The sequence below is a fragment of the Haliotis rufescens genome, unplaced genomic scaffold (assembly GCF_023055435.1).
Source record: "Haliotis rufescens isolate VD_foot unplaced genomic scaffold, xgHalRufe1.0.p SCAF_2, whole genome shotgun sequence".
Taxonomy (NCBI): Eukaryota; Metazoa; Mollusca; class Gastropoda; order Lepetellida; family Haliotidae; genus Haliotis; species Haliotis rufescens.
The window spans coordinates 39,480,313-39,508,142 of NW_025963890.1; the positions used below are offsets into that span (position 1 = coordinate 39,480,313).

The following is a 27,830-nucleotide window of genomic DNA, read 5'->3' on the forward strand; positions in this document are numbered from 1 at the left end:
GACACTTCCGGGGGTATTGACTATAGAAAATAACAGAAACTGGCCAGACGACATGACAGGAGGACAGGTTACTTAGTCTGACTCAGCAACTGCTTGGTTGTGGACATTTCTCCTCTTAGACTCTTCCAGATGTATTGACTTAAGTTGATTTCAATAAAGGTTGTCACAATGAATTACGGTTCTCGTCGTTATGTTTTTCACTTGGGCTGTTTGTTAAGAGGATATGATCAGGGGATTGTTTCCATTATCTTCATGGATATTAGTAGAATAATTACAATTTTGATATCTGCTCACGTCACTGATGTAATCTTTGCAACACTTGCCTTCCAGTAGATCGTCGCATAACACGGTGATGACTCACAGTCACCAGAAACGAAGCTTCCTAGCCTCACCCCGGGGACACCGCTCGGTACTGTGAGAGAGTGAGTGAATGATTGAGAGGGTTGGTGGGTGTTTTGGCGATCTTCCCGAGGAAAGGGAGTTAACCGACTAAAGAAGTCAGCTTCCCATCCTTGCCGAACTAGGTTGGAATTCCGGAGTTACATTTTGTCTGGACTAATAAGTCTACGCGTAGTCCAATCAAAATCGCGTAATGAACTAGACATCCGGTTCGTAAACAATATGGACTTCAACATGCAGATTTTCCGTCGACTGCAGGATTCGAGAAGGTTGAATCTGATTGGTCAATAGGAGGGACATAGAAGGGATATAAATCGTAAAAGCCGCTGGTGGTGCTACGATCGAGCCACGAATTTCAAGGCAAGTTCGGCAAGGGTGGAAACTGGACTGTGTGTATGTGTGTGTCTGTGTGAGTGGGTGTTCGGAGGTTCGTGGAGGAGTAAAAAATGCGACAAAACCTTTTCCATATTCATAAGAAATCTCGGTTGAACGATTCCGATAGTAATGATAACAGGTGTTCGAGAAAAGCTGAGCATATCACGCCCCACCGGTGGCACCCATCACAAACACATGCATAGGCGAGTCAATTGTTCACCTGGGAAAAAACACGGGAACAAGTAGGAAATAGCATCGGACATAAGTTTTGTCACTGATGCGTGAAATTTGGGAATGTCCTCGACGTTCATACTCCAACCCACAGTAAGAGTTTCAGAGATATGAATATTATATTGATTTTTCAAGTATGTTAAATATTAAATAATGTAAGACACAGACCGTCTTCAAGTGTTTCCACTTCTATGGAGGTCCAGTCACTGTAAAAGCCTCTTATTGTATTAGATCCATGTGGTAACGGGATACACGACACTTGCAGCTCGTATCTCCTGGCAGGATGTAGGTCACACACAGTTACCTCCCTTTCACTGGTGTTGAACTGAAAATATAGTATGAAACATAACACACTTGAGTTCAAACATATCACAGTCCACGTCCCACGTTTTACAGACCAAAAAACCACATTCTTTTCGACAGCTGATGGGTATCCCTATGAAATGTTGAGTAGTATATTGCAAGTGAGTCAGCAGGTTTACCTTTAAGACAGAACCCTGTTCCCGTAGGACGTGCACTGTGTACTTCATGACCCTACTGGAGCTAATGCATATCCCTGTCAAATGTGGGGTAGTGTGTTACAGGTGGGTCAGCAGGTTTACCTTTAAGACAGAACCCTGTTCCTGCAGGACGAGCACTGTGTACATCATGACCCTACTGGAGCTAATGGATATCCCTGTCAAATGTGGAGTAGTGTGTTACAGGTGGGTCAGCAGGTTTACCTTTAAGACAGAACCCTGTTCCCGTAGGACGAGCACTGTGTACATCATGACCCTACTGGAGCTAATGCATATCCCTGTCAAATGTGGAGTAGTGTGTTACAGGTGGGTCAGCAGGTTTACCTTTAAGACAGAACCCTGTTCCCGTAGGACGAGCACTGTGTACATCATGACCCTACTGGAGCTAATGCATATCCCTGTCAAATGTGGAGTAGTGTGTTACAGGTGGGTCAGCAGGTTTACCTTTAAGACAGAACCCTGTTCCTGCAGGACGCGCACTGTGTACATCATGACCCTACTGGAGCTAATGGATATCCCTGTCAAATGTGGAGTAGTGTGTTACAGGTAAGTCAGCAGGTTTACCTTTAAGTCAGAACCCCGTTCACTGTGCACTGTGTACATCATGAACCTACTGGAGCTAATGGATATCCCTGTCGAATGTGGAGTAGTGTGTTACAGGTTTAGCAGGTTTACCTTTAAGACAGAACCCCGTTCCCGTAGCACGAGCACTGTGTACATCATGCGCCTCATAGACTGTTGCCCATGGTTCCACAGGAGATACAAACACGTGCTGGTCATATTCTCTACAGTCAATGAATGCACAGGAGCTGGTTCCACTGTAAGCAGATGCAAAGCTGAATTGCAGATATCATACAAAAGGATCCTTTTGGGATCATTTAGCTGATGGTCACTGTAATCAAAAGCCTTTAGATACGACTGTATTCAAGGAGCCTTACAACTGCTGTTCAGTATAATCACCGCTTCTGTTGCCGAGGATCACTGTAAACACGGATTACGACTGACCTGGTGGTAAAATTATAGTTTCCTGATGTCGCAAACATATCATGTGCCCAGATATCTGTATATTTAAAATGTGTACCACTTGCCCAGAGTTCAACAGACAGCCATATAAACCCATTCCCTCAGTTGCGCTTTTATTCATCGCTCATTCTGACCCTCAACGACATAACTGAATTGCAGCAAATGCAACTTTATTAACGAAATGCACATTCCGCCAACACATTTAACAGGACGAGAGCTGAATGAGTTGAGAAAAGTCGGAGAAGCGTCAGTTTAATTCAAAGACATATTACTCTTACATATTTCTATGAACTAGCTTACCCAGATTTAGTGGATTGATAGAAAACACGTCCGATGCCGCAGTAGCCAGTGGTGATTCCTCACTCTCCTTTGTGTGGACAGTTACGTTAACTTGCATGAAGTAAGTTTGATATGGTTTCAAATTGGAATAAAGTCTGTTCCCTTCTTCAATCTCTCGCCAGGTGCAGGTTTTCTCCCCAGGGTGAGGGCATTTGTTGGCTCCACCCCTGCAAACAGCGAGACATTTATGTAAAATTCATATTTTGCCTCGATGGAATAATGTATAATTTTTACGCACAATGAAGATTTGGAGACGTTGTCAGATTGAGGCATTGGTTTGATTCAACACTGATAACAAACATTTCAAATGGCGTTTCCACAGACAAGCAATATAGTTTGAGCAGCTATGTGTAAAAAAGTGCCGAATTGAGCACTTTGAGTTAAAAGCATGAAACTTGGTACAATAAGAGTTTTAAACCCGTTTATTAATAAAACAAGTAGGATCGGATAAACTTCGTCATGAAAATACTGTGAACTATGGCAGATGTGTTGAATGTGACAAGGGCTTTGGATAATGTTACTTTGTGCAACTGACACTCTATTTATATCTATTTTGTATTTTAAGGTGCAGTGTTCCAAATTAGGTCTCATTTCTGTATTGTATTTGACGGCCATTTCAAACTTTGAAGATTCATCAATTTCTGGTTTGACAATTATTTAAATTGCCGACTCTGCTTTTAGCGGAGATTTCTTATGAATATGGAAAGGGTTTTCTCGCTTATATTCATATCATCTATGAAATATTATTTTTTGCTCCCTTTGTGCATCTATATTTTGTTGAGATGTTTATAATGTTTCAATCCATGTCGGACATATAGGATTTGGCGGCCATCTTTAAAAACCTACTTTTACCAAATATTCATAAATATAACTCAACTATTGTATAATTATGTGATAAATTTGTTCACAAGTATATTCATATATATATATGACATTTCTCTATTCGAAATAATTATGAAAATGAGGGAATTTAAGGAACTTATCGCTGATTTTGCATAAATGTAGTTAAGGTCGGTATTGGTATTTGATCACATCGATGGAACAGGGTAATATGTGAAGTTTGACATTGTCATTTCAATAAATAGATGTTTAATGTTGATTAAATGAATATTGCAAATTTTGTGTATTCTTGGCGTCCATCTTGGATTTGGCGGCCATACTAGAAACATTATGGTACCATACCATATTATCAAACATAAGAAAGCTGTGTGAACAACTAAGGGCCTAACGTTTACAAATGTCCAAACTTTAGGATAAGTTTGTAACCAAGTATCAAAAAATGATCCAATGAAAGATAAGTACTATTATACCAAATATGACAAGTAGAGATTGCTGCAGAGCATCAATAGCTCCCCGCCATATAATGTTATGTGCAGAGGAAGGAAGTGTAAGCTATGGGAGGAGAGAATTTGTGTTAAGTACAAATTGGTTGTTATTAATGTACTTATCTTTGGAAAGCACAATAAAAGAAACAGTGTCTTTAATTGGTCCGCACAAAGATAACCCAGGCAAGAAAACTGGTCCTGTCAGGCAAAACTTGATGTATACCCACTATTAGTACCAATAAAAAAAATCCTACATAGATAACACAACAAATGCCTCTCTAAAGCATGCTTTTGCAGCAAATATCAATATTTCTGGTCAAAATGTTGGTTGGTTTAAATAAAGCAAACTTTTAAAATAGTAAACACAAAAAATGTAATGAATACACTCTAAATATACTTCAGTTCAAATGTAAAAAATCACGCAATCATTAATGGATTCCCATTTATCTAGCAGCAAGTTAGGAACATACAGTTTGGTCACGTTATCTATAAATATTGAGAAAATAAAATTGTAGATATACAAAAACACCAGCCCCATTTGAACAACTTCTCTGTGAAACATGTGATGTCTCAGAAGATGAACAACATTACGCACTGTGTTACATAATACAACCAAGAAAGAGAATCACAAATAATCCCCAATCATTATAAAGAATTTGGTACACTCTGTTAAAAGGAGCAGATTCTTAATAAGTTTACCAACAGTTATCCAGACACAACTTCCAAGATCTGTTAACATATCAACAATTACAAACAAATTCCTTGTACATGTATGTACTACATTACCATAGTTTTGCTCAATTCTCATATTAATTCCATATCATTATAAAACACTTGTTTTAGAAATTAAATTCTACCTCTTTTGAATGTTGAATGTTCCTGTGTTTTTTAATTGTCGTTTATTGTGCATGTATTTTGTAGTTTGTGATTGTGCAATATTGCCACTGTTTCTTCATGGAATGTTCTGCAATACATATCTCATCTAAAACATCTTTGTTGTATAATAGTTTCTTACAGTTGTTTACGGGGGCATGGTTGGCCCAGTCGCCGAAGGCGCTGCAATTCGCTATGCAGAGTTGTGTCCCTTGGGCACGCCAGAAACCTATGACAGTGTGTTTGAATCTCGGTTCGCCCCGATTTTGTTTTCAGCACAAAACCCTTGCTCGTTGGTTTCACCAAAGTGGTGAACGTCTAAGACCTGCATCACTTCAGACTTTCATCCCACTTCAAGCTGACACGGAATACTATTCAAGACGGCGTTAAACCCAACTACCTCACTCACTCTTGTGTATGGTTCCGTTTGGTTAACTGGGTTTGTGTTGTGATTGCTTCCGGCTTAGATTGGAAATTTGTTTAGAAGAATGTTACTATGTTCAACCCAAACATCGTGAAGATATCATTCAACCGTATTATCTTTTTGGAAAATAATTGCAAACTACAGACCAACCTGTTGATTTCCTATGTATCCAGAAGCAAAGAACATATACGGGTGTATGATCTCTGCTGGAAGTTAATTTTTTTGTCAAAGCAATAAACCATGCAGAAACGTAAACCGCCGCATGAAACGGTATGTACCATACATTACATACAGTGAAGTATTTAAAACAATGCTGTGCTCAACTATGCACAGCAAGCGCCACATATGTGATTATGAAGACAACTAATAAAAAAATTCTCATATCAAACCCGTTGTTTTACATGTGTTGTTTATTGAAGAAAGTCATACTTTATAGAAGCCTGTTATTTAATCGTGTTGAACAATATGTTGCAATAGCAGTGTGAAAATTGAGTGCGCGTGACAGGCTTGGCCTAAATTCCTTCCTGGAACGTTTCTCGATGGCTGCCTGAATAACATACGATACATTGCAAAGGTAGTGCGCAATTGAACTGTTCGGGGAAGGGAGATAATCACTCACTCTCAGTGATACAGCTTGAATAAGATACGATGGAAAGCAATGCAAGGTCAGTGCGTGAATTTATCACTTCTATACTACGCCTATAGCTAATGGAGATAATCGCTCAATGCGCAATAGTTTATTCTTACAAAATATAGACCGGTTAACTTTAGCGAAATGGGATCATTTTTAGCTCTTTTAAAAACAAAATGAACAGATTTCATGGGTTATCAGCATTACGAAAAGTGACTAAGTCTCAGAATAGCAAGACGATTTTGAAGTATCTCTTATTGCTGGAAAAGATAAACATCAACATTTCACGCACATTTCACATGATTTGTATGTTTCGTTTCGGTTACTGTGTGGCTTGAAATTTCTAAGAAACCAACATGTCGACTTACATGCTCCAAAATTAACCTCTCCCGTATACTTCCCCGCCTTAAGGGCGGGGAAGAATAAAGCTATATGAAAGGCCTATTATTTACACATGTCCAAAAGTAAGGATAATTCCCTACAGGAAGAAAAGCATGAGGTGATGTCATCCATTCTCACCCGGAATTCCCTACGGGAGACAAGCATGAGGTGCTGGGGCGTTGATGGGAGAGGATACACGAGTGATGGATGGCTTGAAGACAGAAGGATGGCAGACTAAAAGCTTCCACAAATGCTTAATTCGTACGAACAAAACAGAACAATATTAACCATGTCATGCCGTAAATCAGTTGTCAAGCATAAATACCATGCCATGCTGTAAATCAGTGGCAAAGCAATGATTATCCATGTCATGCTGTAAATCAGTATTGTCGAGCAATAATTACCATGACATGGAGTCAATCGGTGTTGTCGAGCAATGGTTACCATGTCATCTTGTAAACCAGTGTTGTTGAGCAATAATTACCATGTCATGCTGTAAATTAGTGTGGTCATGATGCTTTACACGTCAGAAAATAAATGTTTTATTTTAACGATTTGCCATTGTGAATGTCATACATGTACATCTTACTTGATTTCCCAATACAGTTCGGATTTCACCATGTCCTTATGTATAAAGTCCACTCCCAGGTCCCACGTGCAGGTCATGTTCCTCCAGTCAAACACACGGCAGTCGATCTTCTCCACCTTCTTGGGCCGATCTGGGAATCATTATTGGGTGAATGGTTGAATGGGTGAGTGAGTTGAGTTAAACGTTGCTTTGAATATTAGCTCATTTATATCCTGATAGGCGGTGGGCCACGTTTATGTGTAGGGAAAGCCTTATGTAATACAGGTCTTAGATGTTACCACTTGGCCGAAACCCACTAGCACGGACTGATGCTGTGAAATCAAAAATCGTGATCGTATTATTATTTGACCAGATGATCAGCGGATTCTAGAGCGACGAGGGATATTATTGAAATATTAACCAGTACCATGAATTACACTGTACGATGAATAAACCAACAACGTGTATACAGTGTGGTTGGGGAGAGGCTGGGAATTTATCGAAATTAAAATTGACCCTGAAGATTCGTGAAAAAAAATTATTTGTGCATCTGTCCTTTGAAAAAGAAAAGAAATTGCCCACCAAATAGGATAATAGGTCTTTAAAAAAACATATCTCGTTTTATAGGTGAAGCTGAAATCTCGATACAAAATCCAAGCCCTAGAATATCAAATTGTCTCTTACGGCAAATATAGGTTACTAGGGACCTAGTCTACCCGGAATCCCCACCAGGCAACCTACTCTGCTAGTCTTCCCGCTGCCGCATATCCACATCCCCCCCGTGAAGATCTGGGTAGGAACTGGCCTTCAGCAATCCATGCTTGTAAGACAAACGCTCACTTACCGTAACTCAATCAGTTATGGTTGCGTCTACTGTACACAATATTAGCATTATTCGTAAGCAAATTAAGTATCTGACTGGCCAGTCATCGTCTTGTTAAAAGAAAATACACAGGTCAGCTACCGGTCAGTACTATGCTTGCCGTAAGAGGCGACTAACGGGATCGGGTGGTCAGGCTCCCTGACTTGGTTGATGCATGTCATCGTGTCTTATTTGCATAGATTCTAATGATGCCAAGTGCTGCATAATCTGGCCAAGGCTCGATTATTCGCAGATAGATAACTGGAGTATTGCTGAGTGTGGCGTTAATAACAAAGTAAGAACATATTCAAATCCATATATACAGATAGCTACGCTGGGGGACATAGGATTACTCCCGTGTAGAGTATCGAACTCAGGTCTACAAGATAACAAACGGACGCAAAGTGTAGTAGTTCAGCCACAAGGCTAGCCAACCACCCCTTTGAATTAAACTTGTAAAGGAAGAGGGTACTCACATTCAACATGCACACGCTGTTCGGCTATGAAGCCTTTAGTTTTCCTAATGCACGTGTACTGGCCTTGGTCAAGTTCGGACGTGATTGGGTAGTCCAGTCGTATGGATCGGTCACTTGTTGGGGTGATGTACTGCATAGGAAGAACCTTGACCTCATTCTTGTATGTCTTCTTGAAGTATAGTTCTCCGGATATGTTGCCAGGCGCGGTCGTCACGGTGCAAGTCAAGGTCAAGGTCTCATTTATGAATCCATATGGATTAACAGGACGCACTGTTGAAAGACATGTATGCGGAGAGTGTTTCATATTGTCTACAATCGAAATAAAGTTGAGATTGACATAGGGTATCATTATATGAGCAAAATATGGCCCATGCGACGTTAAATCTCAACTTTTATATTTAGCTGATGAAATAGTATAAATTAAAGTATAACCAGAAAGGCTTCTTGAATATTTAAACAATGAAACACTAGTTACTAATTTAAACTACACATTTCAATCGTTTTTGTTTTTCCGGCCTCATGATAGATGAACACAAAGAACCGTCTCCAGTGAAGTATGTCATTTGACGTTGAATCAAATTTATTTAGTGGTACGAATTGCAGCTTAAGAGTTCGGAGTTATCTCCCGTGTGTGCAATGAGTTACGTCCCTTCCTAGAACGTACTTGAGTGAGACTGAGAGCTAGCTCGGCAGTATTGCCCATACAGTAAAGCAAAATACTCGTCAGTTAGGTAATTTGCCAAAGAGACAGGGGAACTAGAGAAGCGCGAATAGCAGGGAGAAGAATGCTAAAAGCCATTGAAACCCCACAAACGGGAAACTCAAGGCAACACACGCGGCCCGTAACGAGACAGCGTGATTACGTCTCCAGCTAGTGTTGGCCGGAAAGACCTGAGGTTTGTTGTTTGTTGTTTGATGAATGTGTGGCGTTGGAAAGAGAATTGCGAACCAAGATGGTGGAACGAATCTATCAAAGCAGAGGTCCCGAAGGTTCAAGGTGACCTTCAGGCAATGCGGTCTCGGTAACGTGACCAGGCGAGAATTCCATCCCGGGACGAGTAAGAGAAGGGATGACCAAAGTTTGCAAGGTTAAGCACGACAAGTTGTTGTCTATATTTGGATGTATAACCTGGATGGTTATCGAAATTATGACGTTCGTATCGCCATGGAAAGTTAACATTAGGAAGCAACAAACACTTTGGCGGAGTAACAGCACAAATAAACCAAAAGATGCAAGGTCCGGATCCGTCAGGTCCTTTCACTTTGGATGGCCAAGATTGACAGAAGGTATTACTGTGCTATGTCGTGCCACCTTACAGATTAAGTTGGTGCATGTGTGTTCACTGTGTAGGGGTAGCCACCCATCAGATATTCACTCAGTACCTGCTTCATACAACGTGACCTCAGGAGCACTGACACCAAATACAAAAGACTAGCAGCTATGAGAGGTTCCTGTGTATCCAATAGAGGGCTAGAGTTGGCTGTATGGGATTACCTACTGCCAAAGGACTATGTACAAAGAACTTATACATTGTAGGTATCTAACTGGCCAGTCATCATCTTGTTTAAAATGTATACAGGTCGGCTGCCGATCTGTGCTTTGCTCGGCGTAAGAGCTTGGCGAGTAACGGGATTGGGTGGTGAGGCTGGCTGACTTGGTTAATGCATGTCATCGTATCCCAATCGCATAGATAGATTCTCATGATGCCTGGTCCAGACTCGATTATTGATAGATAGACAGCTGCCGACATATAACTGGAATATTGCTGAGTGTGGGGTTAAACAACAAACAAACAAAACGTTTGTAATGTTTGATGTGACGTCACTTGATTGACCCAGATTTCACACTGAGTTACGGTAGTGAAAGTCAGGCGGAGACATTGTACAATGTCACCAAACGTTAGTCCTTGTGAACTCGTCACGATAAGTAGTTTACATGTGTCACTAGCTGTGTGCAATTGATCTTACAAATTGAATGTTCCTGTAATTTACTATATAAAATAATCGGCCAGCTGGTAAAACCAAGCACAACTCACTGGTGACGTTATGTTAAAACACGACTCCTAGATTTTGTTTACGAACCGGATGTCGACTTCGTGATGCGATTTTGATTGAACTATGCATAGACTCGTTAGACCATCCAAAATATGACTCCATGATTGCAGCCAAGTTCGGCAAGGGTGGAAACAAGACTTTTACGGTCAGTTATCTCCCTTGCCTCGGGAAGATGCACCTACCACAGTGGCTCAGTGGAAAAAACAGTGAGTTACAATACTAAACATGATATCATTATGTGACGTTGCAGGTTCGATTCATAACATGGAATCATTAAACATTCGAAAACGAAACAGATGCATATTAAAAGGATGTCTATAAACCTTTGGTGATGTGACACTCTTCAGTTTAGTTAGAAAGTGGAGAAAGAAAGTGAACTTGGCATGGATACTAGGAACATAATTTACCGGCTTTCCACTTTTTAAAGAGACATTGAGAACAATACGATGAACAATACTAAGTCCCTAAAGGTTCACAAACATGCATCACATGCATACCGGTGTTGTCACCTCCTCGAAAGAGGAACGCAATGCTGTAGTTGAGCGTCGCCACAAGTACGGCGGTCCGGAGTATCCCCTGCCTTCTCGTGGGTCTTGTCATGATGATGGTCAGGTACACTAGCCCACGGAAAGAAAACGGGTAAGAAAAAGCATCATCGGTGATGGTTTTAAGTTACAAAAGCAAACAAAGTAACACTTACCGAAGGGGGACTCTGACACTGACATTCCCCTCGCTGGTCACATAATTATATCAACATCTACAAATACAAATAATCACGTACAATTAATTATTGAAGCATAAACACATTTTGAACTCGTAGAACAGATCAGTGGGAAGGCTATAAAATAGGCTATAAAATCCACCCAGAAATGAGAAAGATACTGTCTTTATGACTTCCATGGCCATTTAATGAGGAGCCGGATATTTGAGTCAGTGAGTGAGTGAGTAGGGTTTAACGCCGCTTTTAACAGTATTCCAGTTATATCACGGCGTGTCAGCTTAATGTGGGAGGTAAGCCCAAGTGATGCAGGTTTCAGGCGTTTTAGCATTTCTTTGAAACCCACGAGCACGGATATGGTGCTGACAAACCTAGAAACAATCGGCATGAACCGGGATTCGAACCCTCAATCATAGGTTTCTGGCGTGCCCAAGGGACAGCGAATCATGTCGTGCTTAATGTGCGTCAAACGGATTGTGTCGTGCGTCAAACGGATTGTCATTCGCGTCACACGGATTGTGTCATGTGCATCAAACAGATTGTGTCATTTGCGTCAAACTGATTGTGTTGTGTGCGTCAAACGGATTGTGTCATGTGTCAAACGGATTGTGTCATGTGCGTCAAACTGATTGTGTTATGTGCGTCAAACGGATTGTCATTTGCGTCACACGGATTGTGTCATGTGCGTCAAACGTATTGTGATATGTGCGTCAAACTGATTGTGTCATGTGTGTCAAACGGATTGTGTCATGTCCGTCAAACGGATGGTGTCATATATATCAAACTTTTGTTATGTGTACTTAACTGGTTGAGTCATTTATACTAAACTGTTTGTGTGTTTGTGACGAAAATGATTGTGCCACGTTTGCCAAATTGATGGTTTCATGTTCATCAACCTGTTTTTGTTATGTGTGTTAAACTGCTTGTGGTATGAGTTCCAGTCTGATTGTGACGTGCACTTATCACTTTCCCAGCAACATCCGTTTATTGTGGTTCCGCTTTGAACGATGTATTTGTCGAAATAGTGTAGATGGTGTGTTGAAGGAAGACAAGGATGTTTGCCTTTACACATCTAGAGGAAACACAAACATACATCGGATATACATCTGTACGAGGACGTAGACGCAGGCGACGGATCGCGATGTAAGTTTGCATGCGCGTTTGTAATGAGCGAGTGACTCAGTGAAGGATTGAAAGATATATTACATGTGCGAGTGAGGGAGAAACTATATGAGCGAGTGACTGAGTACTGAGTATTGAGTGAGATATTGAATGAGTGAGTGAGAGCTTAAATGAGTGAGTGAGACATTGACTGAGTGAGTGAGTGAGAGCTTAGGTGAGTGAGACTGAGTGAGTGAGACAAATTGAATGAGTGAGTGAGAGCTTAAGTGAGTGAGAGAGACATATTGATTGAGAGTGAGAGAATGAGTCGGTGAATCAGTGAGAGCTTAAGTGAGTGAGGCTGAGTGAGTGAGACAGGTATTGAATGAGTGAGTGAGAGATTAAGAGCTTAAGTGAGTGAGACATTGAATGAGTGAGTGAGGGCTTAAGTGAGTGAGGCTGAGTGAGTGAGACAGGTATTGAATGAGTGAGTGAGAGATTAAGAGCTTAAGTGAGTGAGACATTGAATGAGTGAGTGAGTGAGGGCTTAAATGAGTGAGGCTGAGTGAGTGAGACAGGTATTGAATGAGAGAGTGAGCGCTTAAGTGAGTGAGTGAGACATTGAATGAGAGAGTGAGAGAGTCAAAATCAACAATATTCCATATATATCACGACAACCTGTGTATAATCGCTTAAGTGAGTGAGGCTGAGTGAGTGAGAGGTATTGAATGAGTGAGTGAGAGCTTAAGTGAGTGAGTCAAAATCAACAATATTCCATATATATCACGACAACCTGTGTATAATCGCTTAAGTGAGTGAGTGAGAGGTATTGAATGAGTGAGTGAGAGCTTAAGTGAGTGAGACATTGAATGAGTAAGTGAGAGTCAAAATCAACAATATTCCATATATATCACGACAACCTGTGTATAATCGCTTAAGTAAGTGAGTGAGAGGTATTGAATGAGTGAGTGAGAGCTTAAGTGAGTGAGTCAAAATCAACAATATTCCATATATATCACGACAACCTGTGTATAATCGCGTCTGGACCAAGATCACTCGTCATCAGACAAATCACAGAGCCCGACCATCTGTCCCCTCTTCCGGCACGAGCGCCGGACATTTACACTTCAAACCATATTTACACTTGCTATTGTTTTAAAACACGGAAAGTGTACGAGCAAGGCTTATACCCAAGTTTTCTCTTTATCTCCGTTAAAAACAACATAACAGTTCCCTGTGTTAGTATGTTCAGCTGAAATGATTGAGTATCAATCATGGAAGTAGGCATTTCACAAACTGAGTCTCGGGATAAAGTAACTGTCGTGGTATTTATTTTCAACTTACCTTTTTTCTTCACTGTATTTTGTCGTACCCCCCAGGGATGATGACGGCATCGGGTGGTCAGGCTCGCTGACTTGGTTGATGCATGTCATCGATCCCAATTGCGTGGATCGATGCTCATGCTGTCAATCACTGGATCGTCTGGTCCAGACTCGATTATTTACAGACCGCCGTCATATCGGTGGGATATTGATGAGTGCGGCGTTAGAAAAACAAACAAACAAAACAAACAAAGCTGATGACGGACTGTTGTAACGGTGAGGGATGTTGGCTTTCTTCCGCCTACTGTTGGAAAGGCCGGGTCTGTGTGGACAAATCAGTCAATCTGCTGTCAAACAATTTCTATCCTGTAATTATAAAATGTGTTTTTCCCACATAAGGCTACATGCATCATTTCTAATTGTTCGTTGTTTAACGCCGCCCTAAGCTATTCCAGCTATATGACGGCGGTCTTTAAATGATCGAATCTGGACCAGACAATCCACTGATTGCCATCATGAGTATCCATCTACGCAACTGAGATACGATGACATGCATCAACCATGTGAGGGAGATCTGACCACCCGATCCCTTAAGTCGCCTCTTACAAGCATGGGTTGCTGAAGACCTTTTCTAACCCGGATCTTCACGGGTCGGTTACATGTAATGACGTGCCTGTTTCATCATATTTAATTCAACAAATTGGATCGAAAGGGATTTACATCTGCTTCTGAATTGAGCGGAAATAACATGGCGTTTTTCCCTAGATGACTAAACGTTGGTTGATTGATTGATTGATCATTGAAAGTTTTATAGGTGTTCGGGAAACAAGGTCCATTTATATCTTGCCAATATTAAAGGTTTGCAAAGTTCCTAGAAATTTAATAAAGTAACAATACTGTCACACGCTTAAATGTAAGCAAGAATTACACCCTGAACTTCATGGCGAACGATATTCCCAGAACATGATAATCCAGCTAATGAGAGGTCAAATTGAGAACTGTAAGAGTGAGTGAGTGAGTTAGTATGGTTTTACGCCGCTTTTAGCAATATTCCAGCAATATCACGGCGGGGGACACCAGAAATGGGCTTCACACATTGTACCCATATCAGGAATCGAACCCAGGTTTTCGGCGTGACGAGCGAACGCTTTAACCACTAGGCTACCCGACGGCTCGAGAACTGTAAGAAAGTCCACCATTGCCGCACCTTGATTTACATATTTTTGGCAGTGCAGTAAAGAATGATCCTCATTGTCAAGCTGGTTACACACTTACAATGTGAAGAAATGTCTGCATTAATATTTTTAAGATATGCACCAAGACCACAATGCCCAAGACGAAGTCTGGTTAAGAGAACCTCATCACTGTTCCATCTGTGAGGATTGGAATTTTATCCAAAACCCAGGCGTTGATCTGTATAACTATAATAAAACGTCAACAACTCATATGCCAGAGAGAAAAATAGAATTAATGGGTGAACAATCCTTTTTTTTACCCTTGGAGAGATATGAACCTAGACAAGAGACGATATACGTCGAGACAAACCAAACCAATAAAACAAGCCAGATTGTATTACTTCTTGTCAAGAGACCTTGAAATATCCATAGATAAAGTTGGTAAAGACCCTGCTTACAGATCAGATCACTCTATACATTGGATTTCGTTAAAAACAAATTGCATCGAGGTTTACTAATTCCCAACTAAACGACAAAACCTTTGTTGAAAGAACTAAAAAAGTAATTAAACCTACAACAGAACATTATAAAACAGGTGTCGATGAACAAGGCCATGACAGATTTAATATGGATGACCCATTTTTTTTAAACACTACTGTTGATGAGGTGAAATTGTACAATATTGAAGAAACCTAAAGAGGCAAACACCGGACTGGAAGAAATAAATAACATAAAAACAGAAGGAATAATCATGCCATCTCGCTCAGAATGGTGAGAAATGGACGAAAAGAAAACTAAATACGTATTTATCCTTAGAAAAAAAGAAAAACTATCTGAATAAGGCTATAGTTAAGCTTGAAGCAAAGAATGGACTTACATACGTAAAAAGCAGGGTCTAATAGCATGCATTCCAAACAAGAAAAATACAACCAGCACTTAAAAAATTGAGTCCAATTTCACTATAAAAAGACCCCTATAAGATAGCATCTTCTATAACAAATAGAATTAACAAGGCCAACATAATTAATGAGGATCAAAGAGGTTTTACGTCAGAACGATACATTGGAGAATGCACTACATTAATTTATGATATTATGGACTTTACTGAATGCATGGAAAACCAAGGATTGTTAGACTTTTAAAAGGCGTTTGATTCAGGAGATTGGGATATCATTCAAGAAGCTTTGATTTTTTGTTAACTTTGGACATTCAGTTAAGCACTGGATAACAACCTTCTATCACGATATAAAATCCGGTGTTTTAGTAAACGGTTTTGCTCAAGATTTTTTAAAGTAACAAGAGGATGTAGACAAGGTGATCCTTCATCTCCTTATATATTCTTGTTATGCGCTGAAACTTTGGCAGTAATACTATGCACTAATAAAACAAATAAACGGATTAAGTATTGATGAGATAGAAGATCTATTTTCTCAATTTGCAGACGATACATTAGATGAAACTGAAGAATGTCTCCAAAACACAATGACAACTCTTCAAACATTTGCGTCTTTTCTTTTTCAGGCCTAAAAATTAACAGTTTAACATGAATACCCCACACAGACACAGTATACTGACTCCGAGGAAACCAGTCAACAACAAGTACCATCTTATAACGTCTTTTTGGGATCGAACCCCGGACCTTTCGCTCTCCGGGCGGACGCTCTACCATTAGACCACGAAGGCAGCCCATGATAGGAGAAGATCCCACATCAGAAATTAGAACAACTGGGGACAGTGATTTAGTGGCTTATGAACTTTAGGAACCTTTAGCTGACCATGAGCAATATCTAAATCCCCAAGCGTCTTTCGAGCAGCCTGAGAATAAGACAGTTTACCCTCAGCTCTGACTTTCTGGATCTGGACTGATTCCTGGTATTTAATACATGCTGCCGAGTGAGCTTTCACCAACACGGGCTTGTAACGCAAAAAATAGAAGCTACACGATATATGCTCACACCCAGTGTCAGTATACTGTGTAAAGGACCTTATATATAGTACACTGACACTGGGAGTGGCCATATATCTGGTAGCTGCTATTTTTAGCGTTACAAGCCCCTGTGCTTTCACCACAGTTCTTACATTTAAGAAAACCTTCATTGCACCCCTCATATGTGCAATGTGGCGCAAACATGATGAGTGCCTCTACGCTTGGCAGAGACACGCCCAAGGGGCTGACATTTGAAGCAGCAAAGAGCAGAAGGAACATTCATCCGGATGGGAAATCTCTGGGGGAAAATTAACATCATCTGGTCCTGTGGTATTCGTTGTTCCATATCATCTCAGATATGTTCATGTTGAAGGTTGTATCTTAGTCCGCTTCTATTTAGTATTTGGGTTTATAAACCAACTTGAAGATGTATTACAGCAGCATGGCGGGAGAGGTATGTTTGTTGGTGCATGCTTTTCAGACTGGCTTTTACTGTCATATGAAGATGATTTGTGTCTGTTTTCTGATAGTGTTATTGGTTTGCAAAAACAAATACAAATATTATGGAAATTTTGTTCAAAGCGATGCTTGAAAGTTTCTTCAATAAAACTGACATCCTTGTGTTCCATGACCGTGGTAAAGTTTAGGATACTGAAAAATAAACTACGGTTATAACGAACTAAAAGGGACCTTATTTTTAGTTCGTTATAATCGTAGTTCGTTATAGGCACATATACAGCCATATACAGGAAATGGACGGGGCACAAAATCAATTCGTTATATCGTCAGTTCGGTATAGGCGTGTTCGTTATAAACGTAGTTTACCGAATAAAGATATTGCCCTGAAAACCTCAACCTAATATAGTTAACTTGGTACCACATTTTCAAATAGACTTTCATGGTCAAAATCAGTGCAAACACTTATTCACAAAGCTAGTAGAGCACTTTTTCCTATAAAACAGTTGCAGTCGAAATTAAAACATTTTGCTCCCACCGTTCTCTTTAAAATGTTTGATTCTCAAATAAAACTGTCGCATTCATCCGCGGTATTGGGCGGGCATGAATGGGAGGCACTAGAACAGTTTCATGTAAAATATTGTAAATATGTTCTCGGTTTTTCTGCTATTTTGTTGTTTGTTGTGTTGTGTGTTGTTTAACGCCGCACTCAGCAATATTCCAGCTATATGACGACGGTCTGTATATAATCGAGTCTAGACCAGACATTCCAGTGATTGAAATCATCAACCAAGTCAGCAAGCCTGACCACCCGATCCAGTAAGTCGCCTCTTTTTACGTCAAGCATGGGTTGCTGAAGACCTATTCTACTACAGATCTTCATGAGTATCTTCTACTCCTGCAGCTGTTTCAAGTGAGTGTGGTCGGTGTAATATATATTGTGATTCATTCACCAGATGCAATAAATATTGGTGTAAATTTGTATGTATGCCGGATACTAGATATCCAAAACAATGGTATGACATGTTGAGAAGATTGGACGAGGAAGGCAGAACTACATGGGCCGCAAATGTTCAGAAATTACTTTATTCATATGGTTTTAATTATGTATGGAATAATCACGGTGTCGGAAACACTGATTTATTTCTTTTAGAATTTCAAGTTAAATGAGCATTCAAATTTAGATTTTTATTCCACTATAAAGTCAACTTTCGCAATTGAACCATATTTGCTTCATACACACCAAAGAGACCAAAGATGATATTTAACATTATTAAGAAATAATTATTACAAATTATGAAAAATATAGGTAGGCGGGAGGGTGTAGCTAGAAACCTTAGATTTTGTCCCTTTTTTGTAAAATGATCATAGAAGATGAGTTAGATTTTTTGTAAGTATGCCCAGCCTATGATATTTTAGGACACATATCGTCCCAACATTAACTTTAAAAATGAATATTCTCTCAAATCTTTACTCCAAACTTCTAACATTGAAACCATGTCATGTGCTAAATGTATTTCAAGATGCCCCATCTTTACGTTCTCATTATTATAATTCTAATTTGTAATTTAACTGTGCTCTGTACCTCTTGTTATTGTACAACCACTTTGCATATAATACGTGTATCTATATTGTTCTTTTGCCTTTGCCCTAAAATTGAAATAAACTATTGGGGAAGAGTTCTGGAGAAAAAACCGGCCATGGCAGTACAGCAATGTTATCCTCAAAATGTCAGTTACAACACATTCGACTTGTAGGTTGGCATTATCCTGCTGCAAGTGATGTTACTTCCTGCGGTTGCACGGAGGGTAGAACAGTACCAGTAGCGTACTTCATTCAAAATGCCATTAACAATGGTGAGTTGTGTTCTCCCAAGATACAAACCCATACCATCACACTGACGACGTCAGTAACGCAGGTGTCGCGAAAACGTTCTCCCGGATGCCAGTAGACTCTTGTTGCACGACCTTCAGAACGATCCAGATGAATCCTGGACTCATCTGTGAACAGGATCCTGTCCCAGTCTTGCCTTATAAACCTCAGATGCCGTCTACACCAAGCTCTGCTTGCCTGATGGTGACGCAGAAATGAAACTGTGCCTATCGCGGAAGGATGGGGTGGATGTTGCGCTCCCTCCACCAGTAGTGTAGGTTCTGCTACTAATTGGTCTCAACCAAGCAATTGTCCGAGCTGTTGATGTATCAGTTTGGTATCAAAAAGTCTATGAACAAATAGTTGCAGTGCAATGACAATCAGGAACCATCTCATATCTCCCGACTGAGAAATAGATATCAGTTTACGGATTCAAATACAAACCGAAGTGACTGTTTAGGACTTAGTAAATGTTTAATGCAGTCATGACATTGCTTCAGGAGAATATACAAAAGAGCACATAAACAATCCCTTCCCAATGACAATCTAAAAAGAATTGTGCAAATTTCAATTGCCTAGCAACACTGTCCACATGGACTTCTGTTTTAGATCCAGTGTGCAGACTCAGCATAAAGTGAAACCAACATAAAACTATATAGAAGCCCTTTGGTCTAATTTGTTCCCACAGCAGAATTTGTGCACAGGTGGCCAAGTCGTCTTCGGCGCCGCAATTTGCTGTGCAGAGGTGCATTCCTTGGGCACGCCAGAAACCTGTGAAACCGGTTCGCCCCAATTATGTTTCTAGGTTTGTCAGCACCATACCCGTGCTCGTGGGTTTCACCGAAGTAGTAAACATCTAAGACCTGCATCACTTGAGGCTTTCCTCCCACATGAAGCTGACAAGCCGTGATATAACTGGAATACTGTTAAAAGCAGCATTAAACCCAACTCACTCACTCACTCCAGTAGGAGGATCTGCAGGACAGCTTATGACACACTGGGCCCTTAGCAGTAATAAATTGTGTAAGGCACATCAGAAAACTCTGACTGACCTTCTACATCCATGTTAGAATAGGGTATTAAACAACATTCAGTCACAAGCAGTTAGCTGAACCCTTCAGGTTCAGTCGGTCCACATCCAACACATCAGGCAGCGACACAGTAGCAGCTTTATTACCAGGAAATGATTATTTACATGGGACAATAGCAGCATAAATGATGAGAATAATGTATAATGTATGAGTATAATGTACATCAGCTTAGGAAAAACTATCTCCATTCTATTATGATAAAAACACATGGACCATTGAACCAGGTGGGAGTGAGACAGAATGGATCTTGCTCATAATATCAATCACTGGTATATCTTTTTCATGCTGAGTTCAGTGTTGAACAACATACAAATGTTTTGCTTAGTTTTTCTTGTTCCATTATAAACAAACCAATTTCAGAATACTGTAAACCTTGAAATTAACACGAGTAGGAATTAAATGTGAAAAATGCGAGTTGGCTTTGTTCGCATTAATTAACTCCGCATTTATGTCTCCAAAATGACTATCAACAATAAGACTGCCTCACTGCACACTTTGGATAGCAGAAATACCAACTTAAATATAAACGCAAACACGGTTTATTGAGCAGCAGTTGTAACAAGTATATACCAATGTCATTCAAAGAATAGGAACAGGGGTGACCCAGACGTCTAAGGCGCCACAATTCGCTGTGCAGAGTTGCGTCCCTTGGGTGCGCCAGAAACCTATGATTAGGGTTTCGAATGCCAGTTCGCCCCGATTATGTTTCTGAGTTTGTTAGCACCATACCCGTGCTCATGGGTTTAACAGAAGTGGTCTTTCCTCCCACATTAAGCTGACATGCCGCGATACAACTAAACCTGTTAAAAGCGGCGTTAAACCCAACTCACTCACTCACTCATTCCCATGGGGATGGGGTTGGGGAATCGCATTGATATTGAGTCGCATTTTTGGCGAGGGGTCAGCAGTCGTATTAAGTTGGAGACGCATTAATTTCCAGATTTACAGGATATTTGATCTGAACTGTGAGTATAAAAATACAAAATACAGCAGAATGATGTTAGCTTTCAAATATGACTTGACATATGCTGCTCCATGACAGACTTTCACAGCCATTTTGTCAGCGTGAGCTGGCAAGTGTGGCTCGTGAGTTTGACAGACGCTTAAGAATTGACTTTCACTTTGTGTGAGTTCACTAGAGTATGAACCTTCATAGAGTGAGGACCAAACTGCATGAACGTCAGAGCTTTCACACACAGAAAATGTTATCACAATTACTTACCTCAAAGGATGTAGGCCAAGATCTATACACAATTTTATTTAATACCGTGACTTCATGTGAACACTGACTGGCATACAACAACCAGTTATATCGCGAAGTGAAATAGTTTCTCAAATACAGAGGTGACATGAGCATATAAAACAACTTACGCAACACATTTATTCAAATAATATCAGCATTAGATGAGAAAGATCTGTTAAGAACTACCTCAATGCCATGACAGCACGTCGTAATACATTTACATCAAGTACAAGACGTCAAAATGGCCGACATGATAAGCGTGATGGGAGAGATTTCGGGTGTTGCTAATGGACCTATGACGGTCACCCTACAGTCATCCTACAGACAGTCATCCCACAGTCATCCTACAGACAGTCACCCTACAGACAGTCATCCTACAGACAGTCAATCCCCAAAGTCCCCAGGCAGTGGTGTGGGTGTAGCTTCACCCTCATGTCATAGTGATGTGCATGCTGGGTACATATCTATCTACAAATTGCACTACATGAAATACTCCTTTTAAGCAGTGTTCTTTGACACAAATAAAGAAATATTGCCTCTTTTGTTTGGAAGTCTCAGATCACTTCAGAATGACCTTTAAGAATACTGCAAAGACTTTTTTGTAAAATGCCTGCTCTTTGGCTGGGTAATACATATCAGAGGCCTACTGGACTCCTGGCTACTAGAATCGTGATGTGACTCCTTGCTACTGGACTCCTGGCTACTAGAATCGTGACGTGACTCCTGGCTACTGGACTCCTGGCTACTAGAATCGTGACGTGACTCCTTGCAACTGGAGTCCAGGGGTATCAAAACTGCTGAATAAGAAGAAGCAGAGGGCCCAGACTGTGAGCAGGAACTGGCAACGAAACTTACTGATCCCGATAAGGGAAGACAGTGGTCGATGGTCTGTTCATCACAATACTTCCAAATCAAGTCATCATGTTCCTCTTTACTTGAGTCCTGCACAGATCCATCCCCTATTGCGGCAAACTGCCTGTACTCCGACACACAACTCTGGCCAGAGTTGTCCCACAGGCTCTCCTCTGTGACGTCTTCAGCTGAAGTGCCTGGAATTTGTTGTGAACCTTCTGTAGATGGATGTGCTCCTCCTGTAGATGGATGTAAACCTCCTACAGATGGATGTGCTCCTCCTGCAGATGGATGTAAACCTCCTGCAGATGGATGTGCTCCTCCTGCAGATGGATGTAAACCTCCTGCAGATGGATGTAAACCTCCTGATGCAGATGCTTTTCCTGGATTACGTGAAGACTCCTTCCTTGCTTCGGATGACTCTTCGTGTATTTCTGGGTGGTCTGCATCACACTTGATTGTTGGATCAGATGGGTGACTGACTCCCGACATCTCCCTCTCCCTCACAGCTCCTTTATCCATGACTGCTGCCAGACTGGCATCGGTGCCCATGCTGGCATTGCCACTATCTCTGAGAGGCTTGTGCTTGGGAGTTGTCACATCTTCTTTTGTGTCAAACTGTGGAGAAATATAAAACAATATTACAAAATTGAGAAAATTAGGAGACAAGCCAACTATACGTTTTCAAATTAGAAGTTTCTAACATAGATTTGATACCTGTAAATATTATTCAGAATTTGTGAGCTCGAGGTTTTTAGAATTGAAATGAAATATAGGCTTTGAGACCTATGAAATGAATACAGGATACCATATTTTCTACCGGTATTTGAGTAGAAGTGATGAATGATTGCATCCATTGAGTCAAACAGTTTCAGTAGGTTGGATGGCTGAATCTAGAGATGAATGGCTAAAAGTTTTACTCAGTGGGTGGGTGAGGATTGGCATTGTGTTGTCTTGACCCTTTCTGCTACACACAACAAGCATTTTCTATTCACTTATAGTACAGATTGTAACCAATGGCAAAAGAAATATACTTGACTTGACTTTTTGATATAGCAATTTCAACAAATTGTACCTAATGTTTCAATTGGGTAGTGACGTCAAGGAACGACTTACTATCAACTCAACACTATTACACACATGAGGAGGAAGTACTTACTACCAACTCAATACCAACTATCGCATAGATGAGCGGGGCTTACAGACGTCGGACCCGGATGGATCTTTGTCTAGTAATCAATGAGTAATAAAGTCCATATTGTGAATGACAAAACAATGGAAACTTGAAAGGAAACTTGGATGGTTCTGTCACTTTTACCTGATTGAAGTAGGGTGAGACTATTACTGGTCTCCCATACAGCTGGTAATGCCTGATAGAATAAGGACTTGCTTATCTAAATTATCTGGAAAAGGTCATTCATGACAGTCTGATTTACTGTAAACTCCTTCACATAAGGCTTAAAAATATAAAAGAATTGCTTCTCAGGCAATGGCTTTTGAAAATATAGACGGGGAGGCGGTGGCTTTTTTGGGGGGGTGTTCAGACTAGTATGTAAACCAACTAAACAGTTGTGTACAATCAACCTGGGAAAGGGCCTCCCTACATAAATGTATTCCTTGATGAGTAAAAAACTGGAATCCAGTATTGGACTACCAGTGTGTGCATAGTACATGCACACAATGAGCTTTGATTTTATTTCATAATGCGAACATGTTAATTTATTTTGAATAACCCCCCAAAAAACTAAACCTGCAGTGGACTTTATGATGATGCGAGTGGTGCATGATTAGTTGGTTGGTTGGTTGGTTGTTTAACGCCGCACTCAGCAATATTCCAGCTATATGACGGCGGTCTGTAAATAATCGAGTCTGGACCAGACAATCCAGTGATAAATATCATGAGCATCGATCCAGGCAATTGGGATCGATGACATGCATCAACCAAGTCAGCGAGCCTGACCATCCGATCCCGTTAGTCGCCTTTTACGACAAGCATAGTCGCCTTTTACAGCAAGCATGGGTTGCTGAAGACCTATTCTACACCCGATCTTCACGGGTACACGTGGTGCATGAGAACCAAGACTATTATTTTAGCCTAATACATAAAGGGACGTAATGTTCAAGACTGCTATTTGGAATGTACAGTCAAACACCACTGTGTCAAAGTTGAAGAGACCTACATTAATTCGAGTTATCCAGGGTTGGACACGATCGAAACATGAAGTCCATTGACATACATTTACAGACTGAAGAACACAAACAATATAAGACAACAAGCAATGGGAAAATGAAATAAATGTCAACTTATCAGAGTACATTTGGACTAGAAGTACGTGTTTGGGGCTGGAAAATGACATTGAGATAACAGTAACTTCAAGACATCTGATTCGAAACACCAGAGGTTAAACAATGATGAATATAGAAGGAATATGCAGGGACCAAGACAACCGTAAGTCTGACATATCTGTGTTTATCTGTAGATATATGATGAGCTAAGATTTTTTGTTTGTTTTGTTTGTTGTTTAACGCTGCACTCAGCAATATTCCAGCTATATGACGGCAGTCTGTAAATAATCGAGTCTGGACCAGACAATCCACTGATTGACCTCATGAGCATCAACCCATGCAATTTGGATACAATGACATGCATCAACCAAGTCAGCGAGTCTGACCACCCTCTTACGACAAACAGTCGCTTTTTACAGAAAGCATGGGTTGCTGGAGACCTATTCTACCCCGGATCTTCACGGGTGTGAAGAGAAGAAGAGACATTTGATTGGTTGTGGATTTCAAGCTCATGAACTTGTCAATAAGCGATGAGAGATCAAGATGGTGACATTGCTTCAGAACAGAAGTTATGGTGGTGAATGAAACCAGGTCATTGAAGACATAATACACAACTCGGGGACACAGAAGTGATTAACTAAAGTACTCACGGAAATGAAAAAACCCCGTTTTTTCGATCTCAGATTTTAAATAAATGCAGTTAATATACAAAATATATAAATATTCAAACAACTCAATTAGTACTAATTGGGCCTTGGCACAAATACAGCGTATCAAAGGTTTTTATGTCTTTTTACACGTATTGTGAAACTGAGCATAACCAGGTGTTAGTAGATCAAGGTGAATGTCCATGACCTATGACACCTTGACGACAGGTGAAAACAGGTGCTTGAAACCCAAGTGCATGTGATTTGTCAGTGGTTAGTGATTTGTGAGTGGCATTGTGGGATAGTTAATCATCGTCAAAATATCAGAACGTAAAAGTAACATATTCCCTTCTCAAAAAACAACTTACATGTCATTATTATTATGTACATAAACATAGCTGTTAACTTTTTTTCCAGGCTAATTTGCATAATGCCTATAGCCTGTTTCTACAATGTCAATTTGGACTTAGTTTTATTTTTGAATGTTGAAAGTGCCTACAAATTACCTCCTGTAAAGTACATTTTGTATTGAGCACTGAGATAAAACTAGCAAATCCAGACTAGTACTTTTCCAGTTGTTTTGTTATTTCGTATTTACATCTACGTAATGCTTTGTGTTTTTTTCATTTCCAAGAATACTTTAGCACAAAGTTTTTATTTTCACAAGAATACAGACCCCAGGACTTTGCTGCATGGTGTATCAGGGAACGCTTGATAGCTTAAGGACTCTTCATACCGGGGCCACTGGTGGCCGACTCTAGGCTTAAGGCTTTGATGTGCGGAGTTGTGTCCCTTGGGCACGTCAGAAACCTATGATTGTGGGTTCAAATCCTGGTTCCCTCCAATTATGTTTCTAGGTTTGTCAGCACCATACATATGATGGTGGATTTCACCAAAGTGGTCATCTTCCTGAGGCAAGTGAGTTAACTGACTATAAAAGTCCAGTTTCCACCCCTGCCGAACTAGGCTGGTATTATGGAGTTACATTTTGGCTGGACTTACGAGTCCCTGCACAGTCCAATCAAAATCGCGCACCGAAATTGAAATCCGGTTCGTAAAGTGCAGATTTCGGTCGACTGCAGCATTTGCAAAGCATGTGCACCACTAACTCGTTGTCAACAGATATTTTCTAAATCTTTTCATGTTTTCAATCAAGGTGCTCACGTGATTTGATGCACTTTGCGATGTAAGACTCGTTTTATCACAATTTAGATCTTGATTATCAATCAGATCGTCTTTACTGGGCGCTACCATTTTGTTTGAAGCAAATGAAAATGATACGAGAGGTTGAATCTGATTGGTCAATAGGAGAGGCACAGAATGGGGCGCTATGATCGAGCCAAGGAATTCCAGCCAAGTTCGGCAAGGGTGGCAACTGGACTTTTAAAGTCAGTTAACTCTCTTGCCTCGGGAAGATGCAAAGTGGTAAACGTCTGAGACCTGCTTCAATTCGGGCTTTCTCCCACATTAAGCTGACAAGCTTAGATTTACCGGTAACTGAAATATTGTTCAACGTTATGTTAAACCCAACTCACTCACTCTTTATGCTGAAAAAAAACCCACTTTGTCCAGCTAAAACATCATTAACAACAGTCTTGTGATATAAGTGAGTGTATCAATTGCTGTCTTGTACACTTGAACGCCTAAACTTATCAGCAATAATGTGATAGACTGATAGTCACCTTGTTGTCGAGGAGGTGATGCTTGAATTCGGGTAGATGAATTACGTAGTTACTGCACATTCCCTTTTTCTTCATGAAATAGCAACATCTGCAACATCATCACAATTGTTACCTCAAGAACAGGCAACATAACTGATAGGGCTGGGATGGGTAACACAGGTACTTGGGTCGGGTGGGTAGTGAGTAGGACCTGGGTACCCACAGGACTACCCAGAACCGTGGTTAGTCACATGGTATATTGTTTAATGACAAAAGGTAACTCGAACTGTAAGTTTAAAGAACAAGTCACTAATGTTCCCGGTTCTTTCTGACTATGCGCCCATACCTTCTGACTTTCATATGTCTAAATAAAAACAAAACTTCCATCAACTTCAGTGTATGCATGACCAGGTTGTTTTATACGTGTACATTAATACATTTTGCCAGTGCTACAGTCAAAAGCAATGACAAATAGCAAAATATCAATTTGAAATATCTTGGAAGTCTATGTCAGGTTCATTCCTATTCTATGAATCTAAATCTGTTGTAAAGTCATGCTGAATCTAAGTCTGTTAAAGTCATGCTGAATCTAAGACTGTGTTAAAGTCATGCTGAATCTAAGTCTATGTTAAAGTCATGCTGAATCTAAGTCTATGTTAAAGTCATGCTGAATCTCAGTCTGTTAAAGTCATGCTGAATCTTAGTCTGTTAAAGTCATGCTGAATCAAAGTCTGTTAAAGTCATGCTGAATCTAAGTCTGTTAAAGTCATGCTGAATCTAAGTCTGTTAAAGCCATGCTGAATCTTAGTCTGTGTTAAAGTCATGCTGAATCTTAGTCTGTTAAATGTAATGCTGAATCTTAGTCTGTTAAAGTCATGCTGAATCAAAGTCTGTTAAAGTCATGCTGAATCTAAGACTGTGTTAAAGTCATCCTGAATCTTAGTCTGTGTTAAAGTCATGCTGAATCTAAGTCTGTTAAAGTCATGCTGAATCTAAGTC

The 27,830-nt window shown here is 40.3% G+C and overlaps 2 protein-coding genes across 4 annotated transcripts in view; both read right to left on the bottom strand.

Annotated features, from left to right (window-relative positions):
- Window positions 1-290: 290 nt before the first annotated feature.
- Window positions 291-13,751, bottom strand: LOC124114796. Its single transcript, XM_046475554.1, has 8 exons — window positions 13,644-13,751; window positions 10,978-11,097; window positions 8,426-8,695; window positions 7,109-7,238; window positions 2,847-3,052; window positions 2,199-2,341; window positions 1,174-1,330; window positions 291-412 (listed from the first exon to the last, which is right to left on the bottom strand). The coding sequence occupies exons 2-8, from the start codon at window positions 11,078-11,080 to the stop codon at window positions 291-293; spliced, it is 1,131 nt and encodes a 376-aa protein (XP_046331510.1). The 5' UTR covers window positions 11,081-11,097; window positions 13,644-13,751.
- A 7,609-nt stretch (window positions 13,752-21,360) lies between these two features.
- The window catches only part of LOC124114812, a 65,677-nt gene continuing 59,207 nt past the window's right edge, over window positions 21,361-27,830 (bottom strand). For all 3 annotated transcript variants that reach the window (XM_046475592.1, XM_046475591.1, XM_048399948.1), the window contains 2 exons: window positions 26,853-26,940; window positions 21,361-22,855 (listed from right to left, as the gene is read on the bottom strand). In XM_046475592.1, coding sequence (XP_046331548.1) covers window positions 21,962-22,855; window positions 26,853-26,940 — 982 coding nt within the window. In that variant the 3' untranslated portion in view covers window positions 21,361-21,961. The remainder of the gene's footprint in view (window positions 22,856-26,852; window positions 26,941-27,830) is intronic.